This window comes from Capra hircus, chromosome 7 (assembly GCF_001704415.2).
Source record: "Capra hircus breed San Clemente chromosome 7, ASM170441v1, whole genome shotgun sequence".
Lineage (NCBI taxonomy): Eukaryota > Metazoa > Chordata > Mammalia > Artiodactyla > Bovidae > Capra > Capra hircus.
In genome coordinates, this window is record NC_030814.1 from 65985692 (window position 1) to 66003531 (window position 17840).

The 17840-nt window shown below is 35.6% G+C and overlaps 1 protein-coding gene across 3 annotated transcripts in view; it reads left to right on the forward strand.

Annotated features, from left to right (window-relative positions):
* Positions 1-17840, forward strand: part of AFF4 (AF4/FMR2 family member 4) — a 78698-nt gene that overhangs the window by 48432 nt on the left and 12426 nt on the right. For all 3 annotated transcript variants that reach the window (XM_018050396.1, XM_018050398.1, XM_018050397.1), the window contains 12 exons: positions 1084-1129; positions 3594-3648; positions 4135-4172; positions 4573-4735; positions 5207-6124; positions 8994-9082; positions 9671-9911; positions 14781-14875; positions 15450-15513; positions 15616-15752; positions 16000-16071; positions 17699-17792. In XM_018050396.1, coding sequence (XP_017905885.1) covers positions 1084-1129; positions 3594-3648; positions 4135-4172; positions 4573-4735; positions 5207-6124; positions 8994-9082; positions 9671-9911; positions 14781-14875; positions 15450-15513; positions 15616-15752; positions 16000-16071; positions 17699-17792 — 2012 coding nt within the window. The remainder of the gene's footprint in view (positions 1-1083; positions 1130-3593; positions 3649-4134; positions 4173-4572; positions 4736-5206; positions 6125-8993; positions 9083-9670; positions 9912-14780; positions 14876-15449; positions 15514-15615; positions 15753-15999; positions 16072-17698; positions 17793-17840) is intronic.

Genomic DNA, 17840 nt, shown 5'->3' on the forward strand with positions numbered 1-17840 from the left:
TTACTCTGGTAATAAGCTATTTAGAGAGATGAAAATGTGGAGCTTTTTTAGTCCTTAGTTTGTTGACTTAAGTGATCTTAAAGCAGAGGTCCATTTTAAGGTTAACATATCTTATGTAACTATTTCTTTGTTCTGTCTTAAAACTACAGATAGGAAGAAAGGACCCAGCATTATAGATACATAGTAAATAACTACCTGTAGGCCAGAAAGTATTCATTTTCTCTTAAAATCTTTTAAAAGTATCCCTTTACTTCTACTACTCCTCTTCCCCCATTCTCTCTGCCCATAGCTAACTACTGGCAAATGGGACCATAAGCTGCACCTACTCTTTATTTCCTGTGTTTTTCACTTAATTTATTTTAGAACTGTCTTTATATCAGTATGGGCTTCCCTGGTGGCTCAGACAGAATCTGCCTGCAATGTAGGAGACCTGGGGTTTTGATCCCTGGGTTGGGAAGATCCCCTGGAGGAGGGCATGACAACCCACTCCAGTATTCTTGCCTGGCAAATCCCTATGGACAGGGGTGCCTGGTGGGCTACAGTCCATGGGGTCGCAAAGAGTCCGACACAAACTGAGCGACTAACACTGTCACTTTTTTTTTTTTAAATATCAGTATAAAGCTCTAGTTCATTCTTTTTAAAAACAAGAATGTGTTATATTGTTGAAACTATCCTAATGTATTTATCTAGTCCCCTGTAGATGGGCGTTGGTTTCCAGTTTTACTGTTGCAAACCATGCTATAATAAACTGTGTGAGTGTTTATTTGTATGTATGTATTCCTCCAGATGTAGTGTAAATCATTTCCTTTAACTGCTAGGTCAGTGCATATGTGCATTTATAGTATTGGTAAGATAATATTATCAAATTGCCCTCTAGAAAGATTGTATGAATTTAGTCTACCAGTAGCATGTGACATGCCTGTTTCCACCAGTATTTCATACAATGTACATTAGAGTGATACTGATTTGATGGATGAAGAATTATGTTTTTATTTATATTTCTTTGAGGTTATATAGATAGACATTTTAAAATATAAATACCCATACTATAGTTGCTGATGTCTGCATTCTTTTTTGCTCCAGAAAGATATAATCCTTCTAAAACTTCAAATGCACACCAGTCTAAATCGTAAGTTTATTGCTTAATAAGTTTAATGTTTGTCTTTTTTTTTTGCTCAAAATCCAACTTGTAGTATCTGGATATCTAGAACACTTAGAAATATGTGTTTAATCTTTTAAGGCACGAGTAGGCAAACTTTTTTGTAAAGGACCAGATAGTGAAATAGTTTATTAGACTTTAGGGTCCAGATGGTTTCTGCTCAACTACTCAACTTTGCTGTTGTATCATAAAAGCAGCCAGAGACTATGAGTGTGGTTATGTTCCAGTTAAAACTTTCTTTACAAAATAGGCCTAGATTTGGCTTGTGGAGCCATAGTTCATGTACCCCTGCACTGGCACCCCACTCCAGTACTCTTGCCTGGAAAATGACATGGACGGAGGAGCCTGGTGGGCTGCAGTCCATGGGGTTGCTAAGAGTCGGACACAACTGAGCGACTTCACTTTCGCTTTTCACTTTCATGCATTGGAGAAGCAAATTGCAACCCACTCCAGTGTTCTTGCCTGGAGAATCCCAGGGACGGGGGAGCCTGGTGGGCTGCCGTCTAAGGGGTCGCACAGAGTCGGACACAACGAAGCAACTTAGCAGCAGCAGTAGCAGCTCTATGATTACACTTTTTTCTTACCTTTCAGAAGTGTTTGTGATGCTAGTTTGTTTAAACAAACAAACAACAAAAAAAAAAAACCACGTGAAAAAAATACAGGATTCTTCTTAGTAAAACCCTCCATTTGACCACAAAATTTAGAATATTAAAGCAGCATAGTTCATACTGTCTGTGTTGTTTTCCTACTTTTATTTTATAGGTAGACCCAGAAATATGTATCAAAATGTAGTAGAGTGGTATATTGGATGATAATAAATTCCAACTTAAAGAATGAACTTACTATTGAATTCTTGAGACCACAAGTTAATCCAGTGATTGAAACAAAATTCTATTATCAGTCTATACTGATAACCTCAGCCTCTTCAGCTGAGCATAGTGGGAATTGAGTGAGAATAAAAATATATGAGTACAAGAAATTTCACCTGCCTGTTGAAGAGTTTAAATTATGTAAATTCCTATTTATTATATTTATTCATGTGCAGAAAACCAATGGGAGCTTACCATATACGTGCAGATTACTTTGGTTTCTGAGGGAACAAGAGCATCCAGTACCTTAAGCAGTATGGTGAAAGCTTTGACATATTCATATGTGTAAACAGGTTCATTGACCTGCCATTATTAAATCATAAGGGCTGAGAGAATTCAGAGTAAGCACATTTCTTTATAGGAAATCAGTCATAGAAATGTACTGAGACCTTGACCAAAAGAAGACCTTTTTATCTGTCCCACTGATTTGGTCATCCTTAGAACAGATTTCATAGTTCTATACAGATTTCATAGTTCTAACAGATTTCATAGTTCTAACAGATTTCATAGTTCATCTGGTTACTTTGTATCAAGATGGTCATTTATGTGAAACTCGAATTGGGATCAGATTTAGAAACTCAGATTAAGTTTTGAGGGGAGAGTATTAGTAGTAGTAGGAGTGAAAGATTTCCTTTCCATTGATTGGAGACTGTCAGGAAATTTTGAGAAGAAAGGTAATGTAACTAGTGGTGATAGAAATTAAACATTTTCTAGTTTTCCCTAAGGTTTGTGTTAATTTTTCCTTTCTTATAAAAAGGCAAGGAGTGTTCTGTGATTCCTTACTCAGTTTTTAATTTTGATTTTGATTCTGTGGCCTTAAGGAAAATCTAAATCTATAATTTTACTTTTAAAAACTAATTCCAGGAACTGTTAACTTAAAGTATTTATTTGTGTTTTTTAAATAGTTGATTTGAATTTTGATTAAGAAAGATTTGGACTCTGGAGTTACTTTTAATTCATACATGGTTATTTCGCTTGTATAACCAAGGTTCTTGCCCAAAATTGTACATCTGCAAAGAGCACTCATCTTTCATAGCAAGGCATTTATGAACTAGCACTTTGTGTGTTCTGGTTTTCACAACTACCCAAGTGTACATATCTCTTCATAAAACATTGGGGATAGTGAAATAGAATTGCTGATGCTTTCATTTTATCTTCCTTCTTTTTGAGAGTCATATTCCTCTAGTGGACTATTGGGTATGAGTATGGTAATTTGTTTTAATAATGAATGAGTTTGTATATTTGCAATTAGAGATAACAGAAGTGAGTATGGGAGTTTGTGGCAGGTAACTTTTATTTAATTAGAAAACAAAGATGAATATTTTACTTATGGAAAAGTTAGAGCTTCCAAAATTGAAATTGTTAAATGTCATCTTTCTCAGATTTTTACTCTGGATATAAACCAAACCAGACATAGTAAGACTTACTGGGTCTTTTCTTTATTTTTCAATTAAATCTTTGGCTACCACGGTGACTATTTCTAGAATTATTGTTGAATATCTAATACTCTGCTATGCCATGATGAAATTCCCAAAATAATCATCCTTTCTGTCTTTTCCTTCTAGTATGTTAAAAGATGACTTAAAGCTAAGCAGCAGTGAAGACAGTGATGGGGAACAGGTGTGTCTACTTATGATTTACTAGTTTCATACAGTGTTTGTTTTTATTGTATTTTACAAGAATTATAATTGAATAATACATTTATGATCCAGGTAGTTAAGATAAGTTCATTCCTGCTTTTCTGACACTGGTATACTTACAGTTTTCCACTCTGTCTTTAAACCTCCACTTTTTTCCCTTATTTTTTTTTTTAAATGTCTTTTCCTTTTTTTCTTTTTTTGTCTTTTCCTTATTACTTAGCATATATCAGAACATCCTCATGAAGCATGAGATTGTTGATAAGAGGAATTATTAACACAGCTTTTAATCTTATCCTGGCAATTCATTATTCTTCCGGTGAAAACAGTATTTCATAAGTGTTAAGTGACCATTGATGCATGTATTAGAGAAGAAAGTTTTTCTATTAAGATTTCACATATTGTTCACATTAAGCAGATAAAGTACTATTTATTCATTTATAGATTTCCTCTCATGTTTTAATTTTAGGATTGTGATAAGACAATGCCAAGGAGTACACCAGGAAGGTAAGCATCCTTTTATTTTTTGTTTTACTTAGAGTGGAAGGGTCAATCTGATAACAGTGTGTAGTGATAGAGTAATTGACCTTATAAAGTAAATATTATTATAACTCTGTAAATTAACCAAAAATCATTGTGAATTGTGTTTAAAATAAATGAATTTTAGAGTATTTTGTACCCCAGTAAAGCTTTTATTAAAGGTGAGTACTAATGGCTAATGTGGCATTTCAGAAACTTTTTAAGGAAGTATTTTGAAATAAATAATGAAGTTTTAGAATCATAGAATTTGAAGAGATTAACAAATAGTAAACATTTTAAATAAAGTGGAGTGTCAGCTTTGAATGCTTATGGGTTGTCATTCTGAAAAAAAAAATCTTTTGTCATTTATATTTTTTATTTCTTTTAGTAACTCTGAACCTTCACACCATAATAGTGAAGGGGCAGATAACTCCAGGGATGATTCTAGCAGCCACAGTGGATCTGAAAGCAGCTCTGGATCTGACTCAGAGAGTGAAAGTAGTTCCAGTGACAGTGAGGCAAATGAGCCGTCCCAGAGTGCATCTCCTGAGGTGAGAGGGAGCCAAGAGGGTCCCTTCTTTTTAGGCACTCTGAAGGCCCCTGGTGATGCCCAGTATTTACTTTGAGCTTTATTTTTCTTTCAACCTGGTGACTCATGTTATTTAGTTATGGTGAAAAGAAGTCTTAAATAGTATAAATTCACTGTAGCTTGATAAAATGTGGTTTAAAATCTCTGTTGCTTCCTACATCATTGGTTTGCTTTCTGGAATTAAATTTACTGTATGGATTCCTGAAAGGGTTATTTAATATTTAAAGGCTATATATATAATAATTAGCTTATCTTCTCATTCAAGTGATTAGAGCTATTATTATTTTTAGCCTTTTGCTTTGGTTCAGTTAGAACTATGAAAAACATATGCTTTTGTGGTGTTGGGCATTGTGTTTTTTCCTCTTCCTTGAGATTATGAAGAAAGGAGAAAGTTTCAGTACTGAAAAAGCATGCTTCTTTCTCTGTTTTTCAGCCTGAACCACCTCCCACAAATAAATGGCAACTTGATAACTGGCTGAATAAAGTAAATCCGCATAAAGTGTCACCAGCTTCTTCTGTGGACAGTAATATCCCATCATCTCAAGGCTATAAAAAGGAAGGCCGAGAACAGGGCACAGGTAATAGCTACACGGATCCAGGTGGTCCTAAAGAAACAAGTTCTGCTACTCCTGGACGAGACTCCAAAACTGTCCAAAAGGGATCAGAAAGTGGGCGTGGGAGGCAGAAGTCTCCTGCCCAGAGTGACAGCACAGCACAGAGGAGAACTGTAGGAAAAAAACAACCCAAAAAGACTGAGAAGGCAGCTGCTGAAGAGCCCCGTGGAGGCCTGAAGATAGAGAGTGAAACTCCTGTAGACATGGCTACCAGCATGCCCTCCAGCAGACACAAAGCAGCCACCAAAGGCTCAAGAAAACCCAACATAAAAAAGGAGTCCAAATCTTCCCCTCGACCTTCAGCAGAGAAAAAGAAATACAAGTCAACAAGTAAATCTTCCCAGAAATCGAGGGAAATTATAGAAACAGATACCTCATCCTCAGATTCGGATGAAAGCGAGAGCCTTCCTCCTTCCTCACAAACTCCTAAGTACCCTGAGAGTAATAGGACTCCCGTTAAACCCTCCTCAGTGGAGGAAGAAGATAGCTTTTTTCGGCAACGAATGTTCTCTCCTATGGAAGAGAAGGAACTTCTTTCACCCCTCAGTGAGCCTGATGACAGGTATCCACTTATTGTGAAGATTGACCTGAATCTCTTGACTAGAATACCAGGAAAGCCTTACAAAGAAACAGAGCCACCCAAGGGGGAAAAGAAAAATGTGCCAGAAAAGCACACAAGAGAGGCTCAGAAACAAGCCTCAGAGAAAGTTTCCAACAAAGGCAAGAGGAAACATAAGGTTTGTAATGGGTTTTTTGTTGTTCTTGTTGTTGTTGTGTGAACATCATCCTCTAAAATGCAGTGGAAATCTCATTAAGCCAAAAACTAGCTCGTTGATTCACAGCTATGAAGGAAAATAGAGGTGAGCCTGAAGTCCTGATGAGACAACAGACACAAGAGTCTCTTGAGGACCACTGTGCCTCTCCCTGTCTCCTTTAGTAAAGAATTACAGTTTCTAATCAGATAAGAAATGAACCAGTACATCTGTTCATAGTGTGTGCTGGCCAGTGTAGAGGTAAGAGCAAAGCAAAGATTGCAAACTGACCTTTACAACATTTTTAAAATTTTGGTTTTAAATGTCTTTAGTTGGGATATATACTCTCCAGGTTGTCACACTTCATAACACTTTCTTCTCTCTTATATCCAGACCAAGTCACATGTTTTAGATTACAAATTCAAGCTAGTAAATTGACTCACCAATTTTAACATGTCCTTAAGAATTTCACCAATCCATTGTACATAGCTGTACCACAGCTTTTCTGCTTTTTCAAACACCCATATCTGCAAGTTCAGAATTAAAAACATCTGCTGGCACATAACCAGCTCTTGTCCCTAAATAATTCCAAGATAATTTGGATTTACAGATAAAGCTTGGTGTATACTTTCATGGTCAGCTTTTTTAGACCCAGGAAATATGAAAATTCATGGATATCTGTGATTGGAAGATAATGGACGTATAATGGAGCTGAAAAACTTACATATAGAGACAGATTTTTTGGAAAGAAGTGTGATCTCTCAACTTTAGTGAGAAATCTTTAGAGGAGAGTACATTTTACTAATTTGTATGGAAGAATAGTGTAATTTTCCTTGATACACATGTGTGAATGCGATTATAAGATATTGAAAACATGAGCAGGTGAACAGGATACCAGGTGGACTGAGAACAAAATCCCAGGCCCAGCTGACCCTGAGAATCTCATGTAGAGGACAGGAAGAATATAGCATTTTCTTAAAATGAAATGAGTTTGCAGTTTTCCCTCTTTTTTCCTTGGAACCACAGTACTGTGTGCTATTGCTGATGTATTTGGACAAATGAGAATAACACTTTTTTTTTTTTTTTTTTTTGCATCTTCAAAAGTTGAAGATTTTTTAAAATTTGAATTTCTAGAAAACTGAAGCTTCCTACTTTCAGTACTATAGCTAAGAGCTTCCATTATTGTAGTAAAGGGATGCTTTATTCAACTGGTAAACTCTTTAGGGCTGCTGGATTCTAGAGCCCACAGCCTCACATTGCTGGACTTAGTTATGGGATTTTATATTATTCTATATAATTCATAGAAATTATATGAAATAAGAGCTTGTATATGATAGATTTTGCTCCTTAAAAAAATAAGATGTTTCTTATGGAATTAAAAAAATGGTTATTTTATCTTTAAAAAGGTATTACAAATCTTTATAAACTTTTTCAGACATTTAAAATATAATATACTGAGTATATTTTACTCTTGTTTAAAATTTTACAATATACATAACTTGTAATAAAAAAAAAACCCTTCCTCTAAAAGGAGTGTCCCTTATCTCTGTTGGAGAAGGAAATGGCAACCCACTCCAATATTCTTGCCTGGAGAATCCCATGGACAGAGGAACCTGGTGGGCTACAAGTCCCATGGGGTCGCCAAGAGTCAGACATGACTGAGCGACTAAGCATATCTCCTTACCTCCCCCACATCTCATTGGCATGTATTCCTCACAAGTTTTTTTATATCAATACCTGTAAATGAAATTTTGATTTTATAAAATTTTTATCACCAAGAAACTTAGTGATGATTATTTTTCCCCCCTAGAATGCCATACAACTTGCAGGATCTTAATTCCCTCACCAGGGATTGATTCCAGGCCCCAACAGTGAAAGCGCTGAGTCCTAACCACTGGACCACAAGGATATTTCCCAGTGATGATTTTTGAGATTGCTTTGTTCTTGAAGATAAAGCAGATAATACTGAGAAAGAGACCAGCCAAGGATAATGAAAGATGTTGATTCCTTTTTCTCATGTTCTCGCATGTCCAACTTTAATCATTTGTATATGGGAACAAATTCTTTTGTATGGCAGGATGTTTGCAATATTTGTGCCCTGATATTTAAATCAATAGGAAAATTTAAACTCCCCAAGCATAGTAGCTTGATAATTATAGACAGGCCCATAGCTTTTGTTTCAGCAAAAAAGTTTTTCAAAAATCATTAGTCTTGGCTAAAAGCAAAAAAAAGGACAGTAACAAGTGTTGGTGAAGATGTGGAGAATGACAGTGCCGATGGGAATGTAAAGTGATGTAGCCACTTTGGGACCTAGTTTAACAGTTTCTCAAAAAGTAAATAGACAGTATTCCCTTATGACTCAGCAATTTCATTCCTACGTATATACCCGAGAACAGTGAAAACATGTCCACACAAAAACCTATATTTGAAAAGTAGGAAAAATTCAAATGATGAATGGATAAATAAAATGTAATATATCCATACAATAGAATATATTCATTCATTAAAAAGAAAATATTGACAAATAATCTTACAACAAAGATGAATTTTATGGTATGTGAATTATATCTTAATTATCTCATCCCCCCTCCTCAAATCATGAGACTGAAAAGATGCCATTTAAAAGACTGTTTCAGCATTTCAGCTTTTCTTATCTAAAATAGGAGACTTCTTCTCAGACTTAAAAACCTAATTTATTTAACACTGTTTAAATGAGTTCTTTCACTTCACATTTATCTTCTTTCTGAAGTATATCAGAGACTAACTGTTTGAGGGTGACTAGCACTGAAAACTGAAATTAGATGAATAAAAATCAAAACCTAACTGCCTTTTTTTTTTCCTGTTTTTCATCCAGAATGAAGATGATAACCGAGCCAACGAGAGCAAGAAACCTAAAACAGAGGACAAGAATATGGCAGGCCACAAACCATCCAGCAGCAAAGAGTATGTCTACAAAACATGTTAATGTGTGTGTTGATCTATGTGTGTTATTTGCTGCTGGGTACTTTCTAATGTGCTCTTAGAATATTCTATTTAGTATGTATATGTTATACATTTCTGTACACAGTCATATACCAAATAGTGGGAGGTTTTGCTTTTAGTTAATTGGGATGAAAAGCAAGATTCAGTCACTTTATCTCTCTTTTTAGGAGAATAGGAAGTATTCGTAGGATAAATATTAAAGTAAAGCTTTACCACTTTCAGGCCAGATGGCAAGCTTATGTATAGCTGCGGGAGACATTCACCATTCCTCTTTTTGTTCTTTTATTCAATCACTATTTATTGAATACTTGTGTGTGGCAGACCAAGGTTTAGGCACTGAGTATACAACCATAATGGGGAGGAAACACTGGAGAAGATATCTGCCCTCTTAAAATTTATAGTTTTATTTTGTTTTATAGAAATCATATGTTCTAATAATCAAATAGGGAAAAACAAATTTATCTTGAAATGAGGCAAAGTCAAATGGGAAAAGTCCATCACTCTTACATGACTGTGTGGAGAAATGAGGGCATTTGTTTGGTTTGGCAGGTCATCTAAACAGAGTACTGCTAAAGAAAAAGATTTATTGCCTTCTCCTGCTGGGCCTGTTCCTTCAAAAGATCCAAAAACAGAGCATGGCTCTCGGAAGAGGACTATTAGTCAGTCTTCTTCTTTAAAGTCAAGTAACAACAGCAACAAGGAAAATAGTGGCAGCAGCAAAAACAGTTCCTCCGCATCAAAGCAGAAGAGGACTGAAGGGAAGACTCCCAGTATCTCTAAGGAGGTCAAGGTAAGGCACTGAGGGACCTGAGCCTTTTGAAAAAACTCTTGCCATGTGACTTCTCCAAGGTAACTATGCTTTGAAAAATTTTTAAACATCTTACTAATCTTACAGATCTGTTCATTTTTACTCTCAAAATGTCGTAGTCTAATAATAAACTTGTGCTGTGATATGAGACCATGAAAGGAATGAAGTCATCTGGACACACGCATATTATTGGTTAAGGCAGAAGTTGGAAAAGTTGGTTTTCCATAATTGGAAAAGTTGGTTATGGAAGAACAGTTGATTATGATCAAATTTATGAATAACTCCAGTTGTTCTGATTGCGTTCTTATCTATGGTTTTAAATTGTCTTTGGATCATTTAGAGTTAGATTTTACAAGCTAGTTATACTACATAAAGTGCTAAAGCAACCATTTGGCTTCATGAAGAAGAAAAATATTCTTTAGCTGAGCTAGCACTGGAATTAGCCCTAGAGCATGATCATCAGGTAGGGGAATATTCTTAGTGTTTGTGGGTGCATAACTAGATCAGAGAAGCTTTTTCAAGGTTGTACTTAGGCTGTAATACTGAATTTGTTTATCAGGTTTTTCATTGCTTTCTAAGGTGATCTGATCAGGAGCAAACTCCCTGAAAAAGTTGAGAAAATACCTAGTTTTTTAAGTATATAATTTACTGCATTATTATTTGTGACTTAAAATAAGCAACTGTTTAACAGTTGAAAAAATTGACAAAGGCAGTTAGTTGTGCTTATTAAATGTGGTGATTAAATCTTTTAAATTTTGAGGTAATTTAAATTGTGAACAACGTCTCAAATTGAGATATACCGAAGGCTTTTTCTCCAGCTGGACCGCTTCCATAGCAGTTTAGATAGTGTTCTTGAGGAACCTGTTCTGTGGGCCTCCTTCACTGACCTAGTTCTCTGTTTACCTGCTGGCTGGCTCTTTCTCTGTTTCCCATCCTTGAACTTTAGGATTTGAGACCTGTATGCTGCTTCTTTTAAATCTCTTCTCTCTGTTTCTTTCTTTCATTTTAAAATGTACTCATTAAGTGAGTTCTTCTGCTCATTTGGTTTCTGTTATCTCATAGGTAAAATTCAATGTCTATGTCTCTTCTCTTGTCAGCTTCTTGAAAGCAGGGATTTGTGTCTCACTTGTTTGCACTTTATCCAGTGTTTAACTTACTGGATAGAATTAGATAATATGAAAAACCAAAATTACATATAATTTTTATTTTCTGTTTCTCTAGATATTTGCTGATACCAAATTTTTGAAATATGTTGGCATAAATTTTGTTCATTATAGTCTTTTATTTTTCATATCTTTAACATTGCTTCTTACATTGTCTTTTATTTTTAATTTTAGTTTTCTGTACCGTCTTTCTCTTCTTTCATCAGTTTCATCAGAGGCTTATCACTTTTACTTGTCTTTTTCAAAAAAACAGGCTTTCTTTGTCTTTATTCACTATAGTTTGTTTTTATTTTCTATATCATTAACTTATACTCTTTATAATTTCCTTATGTCTTTTTGTTTTGCTGTTCTGTTTATTAACTTTTAAAGATGGATACTAAGCTTGTTTTTCAAAATTAATTGTAAGCTCTTTTTCTCTAATATTCAAACATAAGCAGTTAGACTATATATTTTCCTCTAATTACTGCTTTAGCTGCATCTTCAAGACTTGGTATATACCATTTTTATAACTCAGTTCAAAATGTTTTTTAATTTCTTGTGTGATTCCATCTTTGGTCCAAGAGTTACTTAAGTGTGTTACTCAATTTCCAAACATACAGAGATTTTCTGGTTGTCTTTTGATTAGTACTTCTACCTTGTAGAAGGGGCTAGAAAGTGATCAGCGTGCAGTCATCTTTTGAAATTTGTTGAGTTGCTTTGTAAAACAGCGTAGTATATGGTAGATTTTTGTAATGAAAAGACTGTGTCTTCCACATGAATTAGAGACAGTGTATAATTCAGTTAGATTAATGATATTTTCACACCTTCTGTATGCTGACTGATATTTTGTTAGTCCTTTTCTACCAGTTTTTTTAATTAATTGAGATAAAGTTGATATATAACATTGTATTAGTTTCAGGTATACAACAGAATGATTTCCTATATATATATAATGCAAAAATTTACTCAACCACTGTAAGTATAGATAGTATTTCTTACCACACATAGTAATTTTTCTTTATTTTCAGAAACTTCATTTTTCCTTCAATAAATTTAAACATAGGCACTTATATTTAAGTTGGTACATACGTAATTGAGATTTTTACATTGTTGAAATTTGCCACTTGATATTGGAATACATTCGTAAATAAATATGATTATGTTGTACATTATTTTAATGCACACTTCTTTATGATTTTTGCTGATGACTTGTATTACTTACTATTCATTTTAAACTTATTTTATGCTATGGAAATGATGTTAGACAAAAATCAAATTTGAGTGATTTTCTTATTTGAGTTCAAAATGGGTGGTAAAGCAGCAGAGACAACTTGCAACATCAACAGTGCATTTGACCCTGAAACTGCTAATGAACGTACAGTGCAGTGGTGGTTCAAAAAAGTTTTATAAAGGAGATGAGAACCTTGAAGATGAGCGAGTGGCCAGCTATCGAAGTTGACAACGACAGACTGAGAGCCATCATTGAAGCTGATCCTCTTACAACAACACAAAAGATTGCCGAAGAACTCAACGTCAACCATTCCACAGTCATTTGGCATTTGAAGCAAATTATGGAGGAGGAAAAGCTTGAGCTGACTGAAAATCAAAAAAAAATCATCGTTTTTAAGTGTCATCTCTTTTTCTACGCAACAACAATGAACCATTTCTCAATCAGACGCAGTGAAAAGTGGATTTTATACAACAACCAGCAGCAGCAGTGATTGGACCAATAAGAAGCTCCAAAGCACTTCTCAAAGCCAAAGTTGCACCCAAAAAAAGTCATGGTCATTGTTTAGTGGTCTGCTGCCAGTCTGATCCACTATAGCTTCCTAAATCCCGGCAGCACTATTAACATCTGAGAAGTATGCTCAGCAAATTGATGAGATGCACCAAAAACTGCAATGCCTGTAGCTAGCATTGGTTAACAGAAAGGGCCCAATTCTTCTCCACAACAGCGCCCAGCAGCACGTTGAACAACCAACGCTTTAAAAGTTGAACAAATTGGGCTATGAAGTGTTGCCCCATCTGCCATATTCACCTTACCTCTCACCAACCAACTACCCCTTCTTCAAGCATTTCAACAGCTTTTTGCAGGGGAAATGCTTCCACAGCCAGTAGGACACAGAAAATGCTTTCCAAGAGTTCATGGAATCCCAAAGCATGGATTTTTTTCACTACAGGAATAGACAAACTTACTTCTCATTGGCAAGAACATGTTGACCATAATGGTTCCTATTTTGATTAATAAAGATATGTTTGAGCCTAGTTGTGATGATTTAAAATTCATGGTTGGAACCACAATTACTTTTGTGCCAACCTTAATAGGTCTGTTTATAAAACACAGGGGGAAGGCTGTCCAAGATTGCAGTAGTATTCAGGAAGCCATTTGGTAAGTGTGCAGATTTTAGCATAAAGAGTTTAGTATTTTTTCAAATCTCAGGGCTTTTTTTTTCATTCTTGAAGAAAGCTGTAATAGGTGGAACTTGAAAAGGACTCTTTTACAAGAAAAGAAAAAATAATTGTTACATGGTTTCTTTTAAACAGAAGTAATAAAAAATATATATATTATTGGGCTTTCTAATGTTGAGACATTTATTAATTCATAGGATAAATTCTACTTATTTATAGCTTTTTAATGGGAAAAAATGTGTATTCAATTTATTGAAGATAGGACCGGAGGGGAAGCTGTTGGGAGGACAGGGTCATAGCCCTTGCATTAAAGGTCTCTGTTGATAGGAAACAGAATAGACATGTTGATAGGAGGCAAAATAAAATTTAAGAAAGTGTCTAGGCTTTTGAAATCTGATAGATCTGAACTTAAAACCCAAATTCCAGGAATACTATTTAAAAGCTGTTTGGACTTGGGCAAGTTGCTCAGCTTCCTTGAGACTACTTTTTATCTATCCTAATAGCAGTACATATTTCATAGGGTTGTTAAAGGATTAATGGTTATACTAAGTACTTGGTTAACTTATTGCCTAGTAAATAGTAAGTACATAGTAAATGTTAGATATTGTAATTGTTTTCATTGACCGGTTATTACCAGTAAATTTTGTCTGAAGTAATACTACTCTATTGATGTTAGATTTGTGTATTCCTTAAGTTTTTACAAGTGTCAGTGTCATTGCCTCCCACATAGTAGACCCCTAATAGAAGGCTCTTGAGAGTCCCTTGGACTGCAAGGAGATCCAGCCAGTCCATCCTAAAGGAGATGGATTGTTCTGGGTGTTCATTGGAAGGACTGATGTTGAAGCTGAAACTCCAATACTTCGGCCACCTGATGCGGAGAGCTGACTCATTGGAAAAGACACTGATGCTGGGAAAGATTGAGGGCAGGAGGATAAAGGGACAGTAGAGGATGAGATGGTTGGATGGCATCACCAACTCAATGGACGTGGGTTTAGGTAGACTGGGAGTTGGTAATGGACAGGGAGGCCTGGCGTGCTGTGGTTCATGGGGTCACAAAGAGTCGGACATGACTGAGTGACTCAACTAAATATTATAAATAATATTCTTGGTTATTTAAAGTGGGCTCATTCCATAAAAAGGACATTTACATTATGAAATTTAAAATTTTTATAACAAGGGCGTTAACTACCACAGACAATGGAATTTTGTTTGTTTTGTAACCACGAGCTAAAAAATACTTTGAGTTTAATTTTAATTTCATAATATTCAATGTAGTTTTTGTTTTTATTTTTCTGGTCAGGAAAAGGCTCCAAATAGTTCTTCTAACTGTCCTCCATCTACACCAACTCCTGATGCTTCTAAGCCTCGGAGAACGAAGCTTGCCTTTGATGACAGGTAAGATAAATAAGATTTTTTATGCATTTAAGAAATCATTCCAGTCAGCATATAAGAAACTCATTTTAATGTCTGTCAGTGACCAGAAGAATTGGTTGTATTGTGATATTGTTGTACTGTGATATTGTGACAGAATATTCAGATTTTTAATTTTAAAGACACCTTCAAGTCCAAGCATTGCTCCTTTTAACTTAATTTACCTTCATGATTCTCATGAAGAATGTGAATAATGTATCTTCCAGTAGTCCACCTTTGCTGACTTTACTGTTTAAAGGCTTTCTTAAGTAAAACAGTGTAGGTTTAAAATAAAGACTGTCTCATGTCTCAGATAAGTAACATAGGGATTTTTCCCCTCCATTTTGATAAAGTATTTTTCCTACCTACATTCTGTTTACTCTCAATCTTTCAAATGATTTATGCTCTTAACCTAATATAAACATTTGTCAGGGAAAAACTAATCAAATGTTTAGTAATTTGTCTTTACTTGAGGACATGAAAACTGAGGGCTATAAAACTAATATTATCTTAGGAAAATATTTTCCATTTTACTTAAAATAAAAAATTTACATTGCAGAAATTATTCAGCAGACCATTATTTACAAGAAGCAAAAAAGCTAAAGCACAATGCAGATGCATTGGTATGTAAATATTTATATATTTAATCAAATTAACTTAAATCTTCATTTGTTCTCGTAGCACATCAGTGTGGCTCTCATTTACCTTTATTCTCCTTTCTTCAGTCTGATAGGTTTGAGAAAGCTGTATACTATCTTGATGCTGTGGTATCTTTCATTGAATGTGGGAATGCATTAGAGAAAAATGCTCAGGAATCCAAATCCCCATTCCTTATGTATTCAGAAACGGTGGAGCTCATCAAGTAAGTGGGGAAACTTTCTGCATTGTTGGCAATAATATTTCTCTGTTCTTTCTTGGAAAGGACTAATTTATAAAATAATAGCCAAAGAGGATCCTTAATCCTTTATTGTCCTTGGATAAGGAGAAGTAGACACTTTAGTGGGTATTTTTGTCTTTAAGTTTGATTTTAATGTTTAGAGGACTGAGGAGGTCATAAAGCAGATGAAGTATTATATTTTGTGTCCTTTGTTTCTTCTCTTATCTCACAGATACACTATGAAGCTAAAGAATTACTTGGCACCAGATGCTACAGCTGCAGATAAAAGACTTACAGTGCTTTGGTAAGTGTTGCATGTTAGCCTCTGCTAGATGACAAAGCAGTTTCGTAAGGAACTGTGCTGTCTGTGTTCTTCTGAAAGTTATCCTTGAATTGGCCTTCCATAACCCAGTCATAAATCTATTCTTGATGGGTCAAGAAGAAAACAACAGAATTCCTACTGAAAATTTTTAATTGTTGTGAGCCTCTCCTCTGTTGCCCTCTTGACAAAATAAAAGCCTTGGTAGAGTGAGACTGATATTAGAACTTTCTATTAAGTGATCACTTTTTTAGGCTCTTTTTTTGGATTTGACTAAGTTTACTTTTTTTTTTAACTCTGAGGCTTCTATTGTGTATTTCAGTAAAGATGGACACTAAAAAATCCAGGCTCTTCTTTTGGTATCCTCTCCCTCCATTTACATATACATATACCTTACCTTTGGGGCTTCCCTGGCAGCTCAGCAGTAGAGAATCTACCTGCAATGCAGGAGTTGCAGGAGATAGGGTTCAGTCCCCAGGTCGGGAAGATCCTTTAAAGGAGGGCATGGCAACCCATTCCAATATTTTTGCCTGGAGAATCTCATGAACAGAGGAATCTCACGGGCTATAGTCTATAGAGTTGCAAAGAGTTAGACACAACTGAAGCAACTTTGCGCGCCCGCATTCTTTACCTCAGGTAGCAAACATCTAGCTTGCTCAGAATAAAGAAATGACTTGTTTGCTTATCCCCAGAGAGAGAGTTTATCAATCATGGTTATTTACTTTACCAGGTACTGGGTTTAACAAGTGGGAGAGCAGCTGTAGAAAAAAACTGGCACAGTCCTATTTGTCATGGAGTCCAGGGTATAGTGTGAAGAGACAGAAATTAATCAAATAACCACACAAGTACATGAATTCAGTACTTTGAAGGAAAAGTTTATATAACTGTAAAGGTAAACTGTAGGGATACTTAGTCCTTAGGTAGAGGAAACATTTACAAGGGCTGGATAGTGAAAAGAAACTGGAAACCTTGTGTCAGGAAACTAAAAGACCCAGGAGAAGTAAGTGAAAGTGACTGGAGAGGTAGGCAGTGATGGCCATGCAGGGCCTTTGTAAGTTTTACATATGTTACTTCAGAGTTGTAATATTACAGTTGAGTTCCTAGTTTTGTTGTTTTAAATTATTTTTAGTTTAATGTAGAGATTATGCTCTGAAGTGTTTTAGGGGGGGTGGTTGTTGAGGGAAGAGGTGGCTGTGCCATACGGCTTATATAGGATCTTAGTTTCCTGACCAGGGATTAAACCTGGACCACAACAGAGAAAGATGAAGCACTGAATCCTAACCACTGGACTGCCAGGAAATTCCCCTGCAGTGATTTTTAGTCCCTATGTTATAAATGACACATTGGTGTCTTGGGGGTGAGGTTTTGATTTTTGAATGTCAACAAATAGGAGGCTAGTCCTAGGTCTCTTCCTCTTCCTTTCCCTCCCTAGGTTGTGTACCGTAATAAGATCACACCTTTTGGTTTTGCCTAAGAGTTAGTGTCATTGACCTTATGCCATGGTCTGCTCACATGAATCACTTGTGTACTCTGGCGCAATGTGAAGCTTGTCTGTGCGATGTGGCCAGAGACTGTTGTCCTGGTAAATAAGCTGTCCTTTTCCATTGGCTAGCCTACGATGCCAGTCTTTGCTGTATCTGAGGCTCTTCAAACTGAAGAAGGAAACTGCTCTGAAGTATTCAAAGACGCTGACAGAGCATCTGAAGGTAAGTACACAGTAAGAGTATCTGTTTCCCAGGAGACAAAATTTGTAA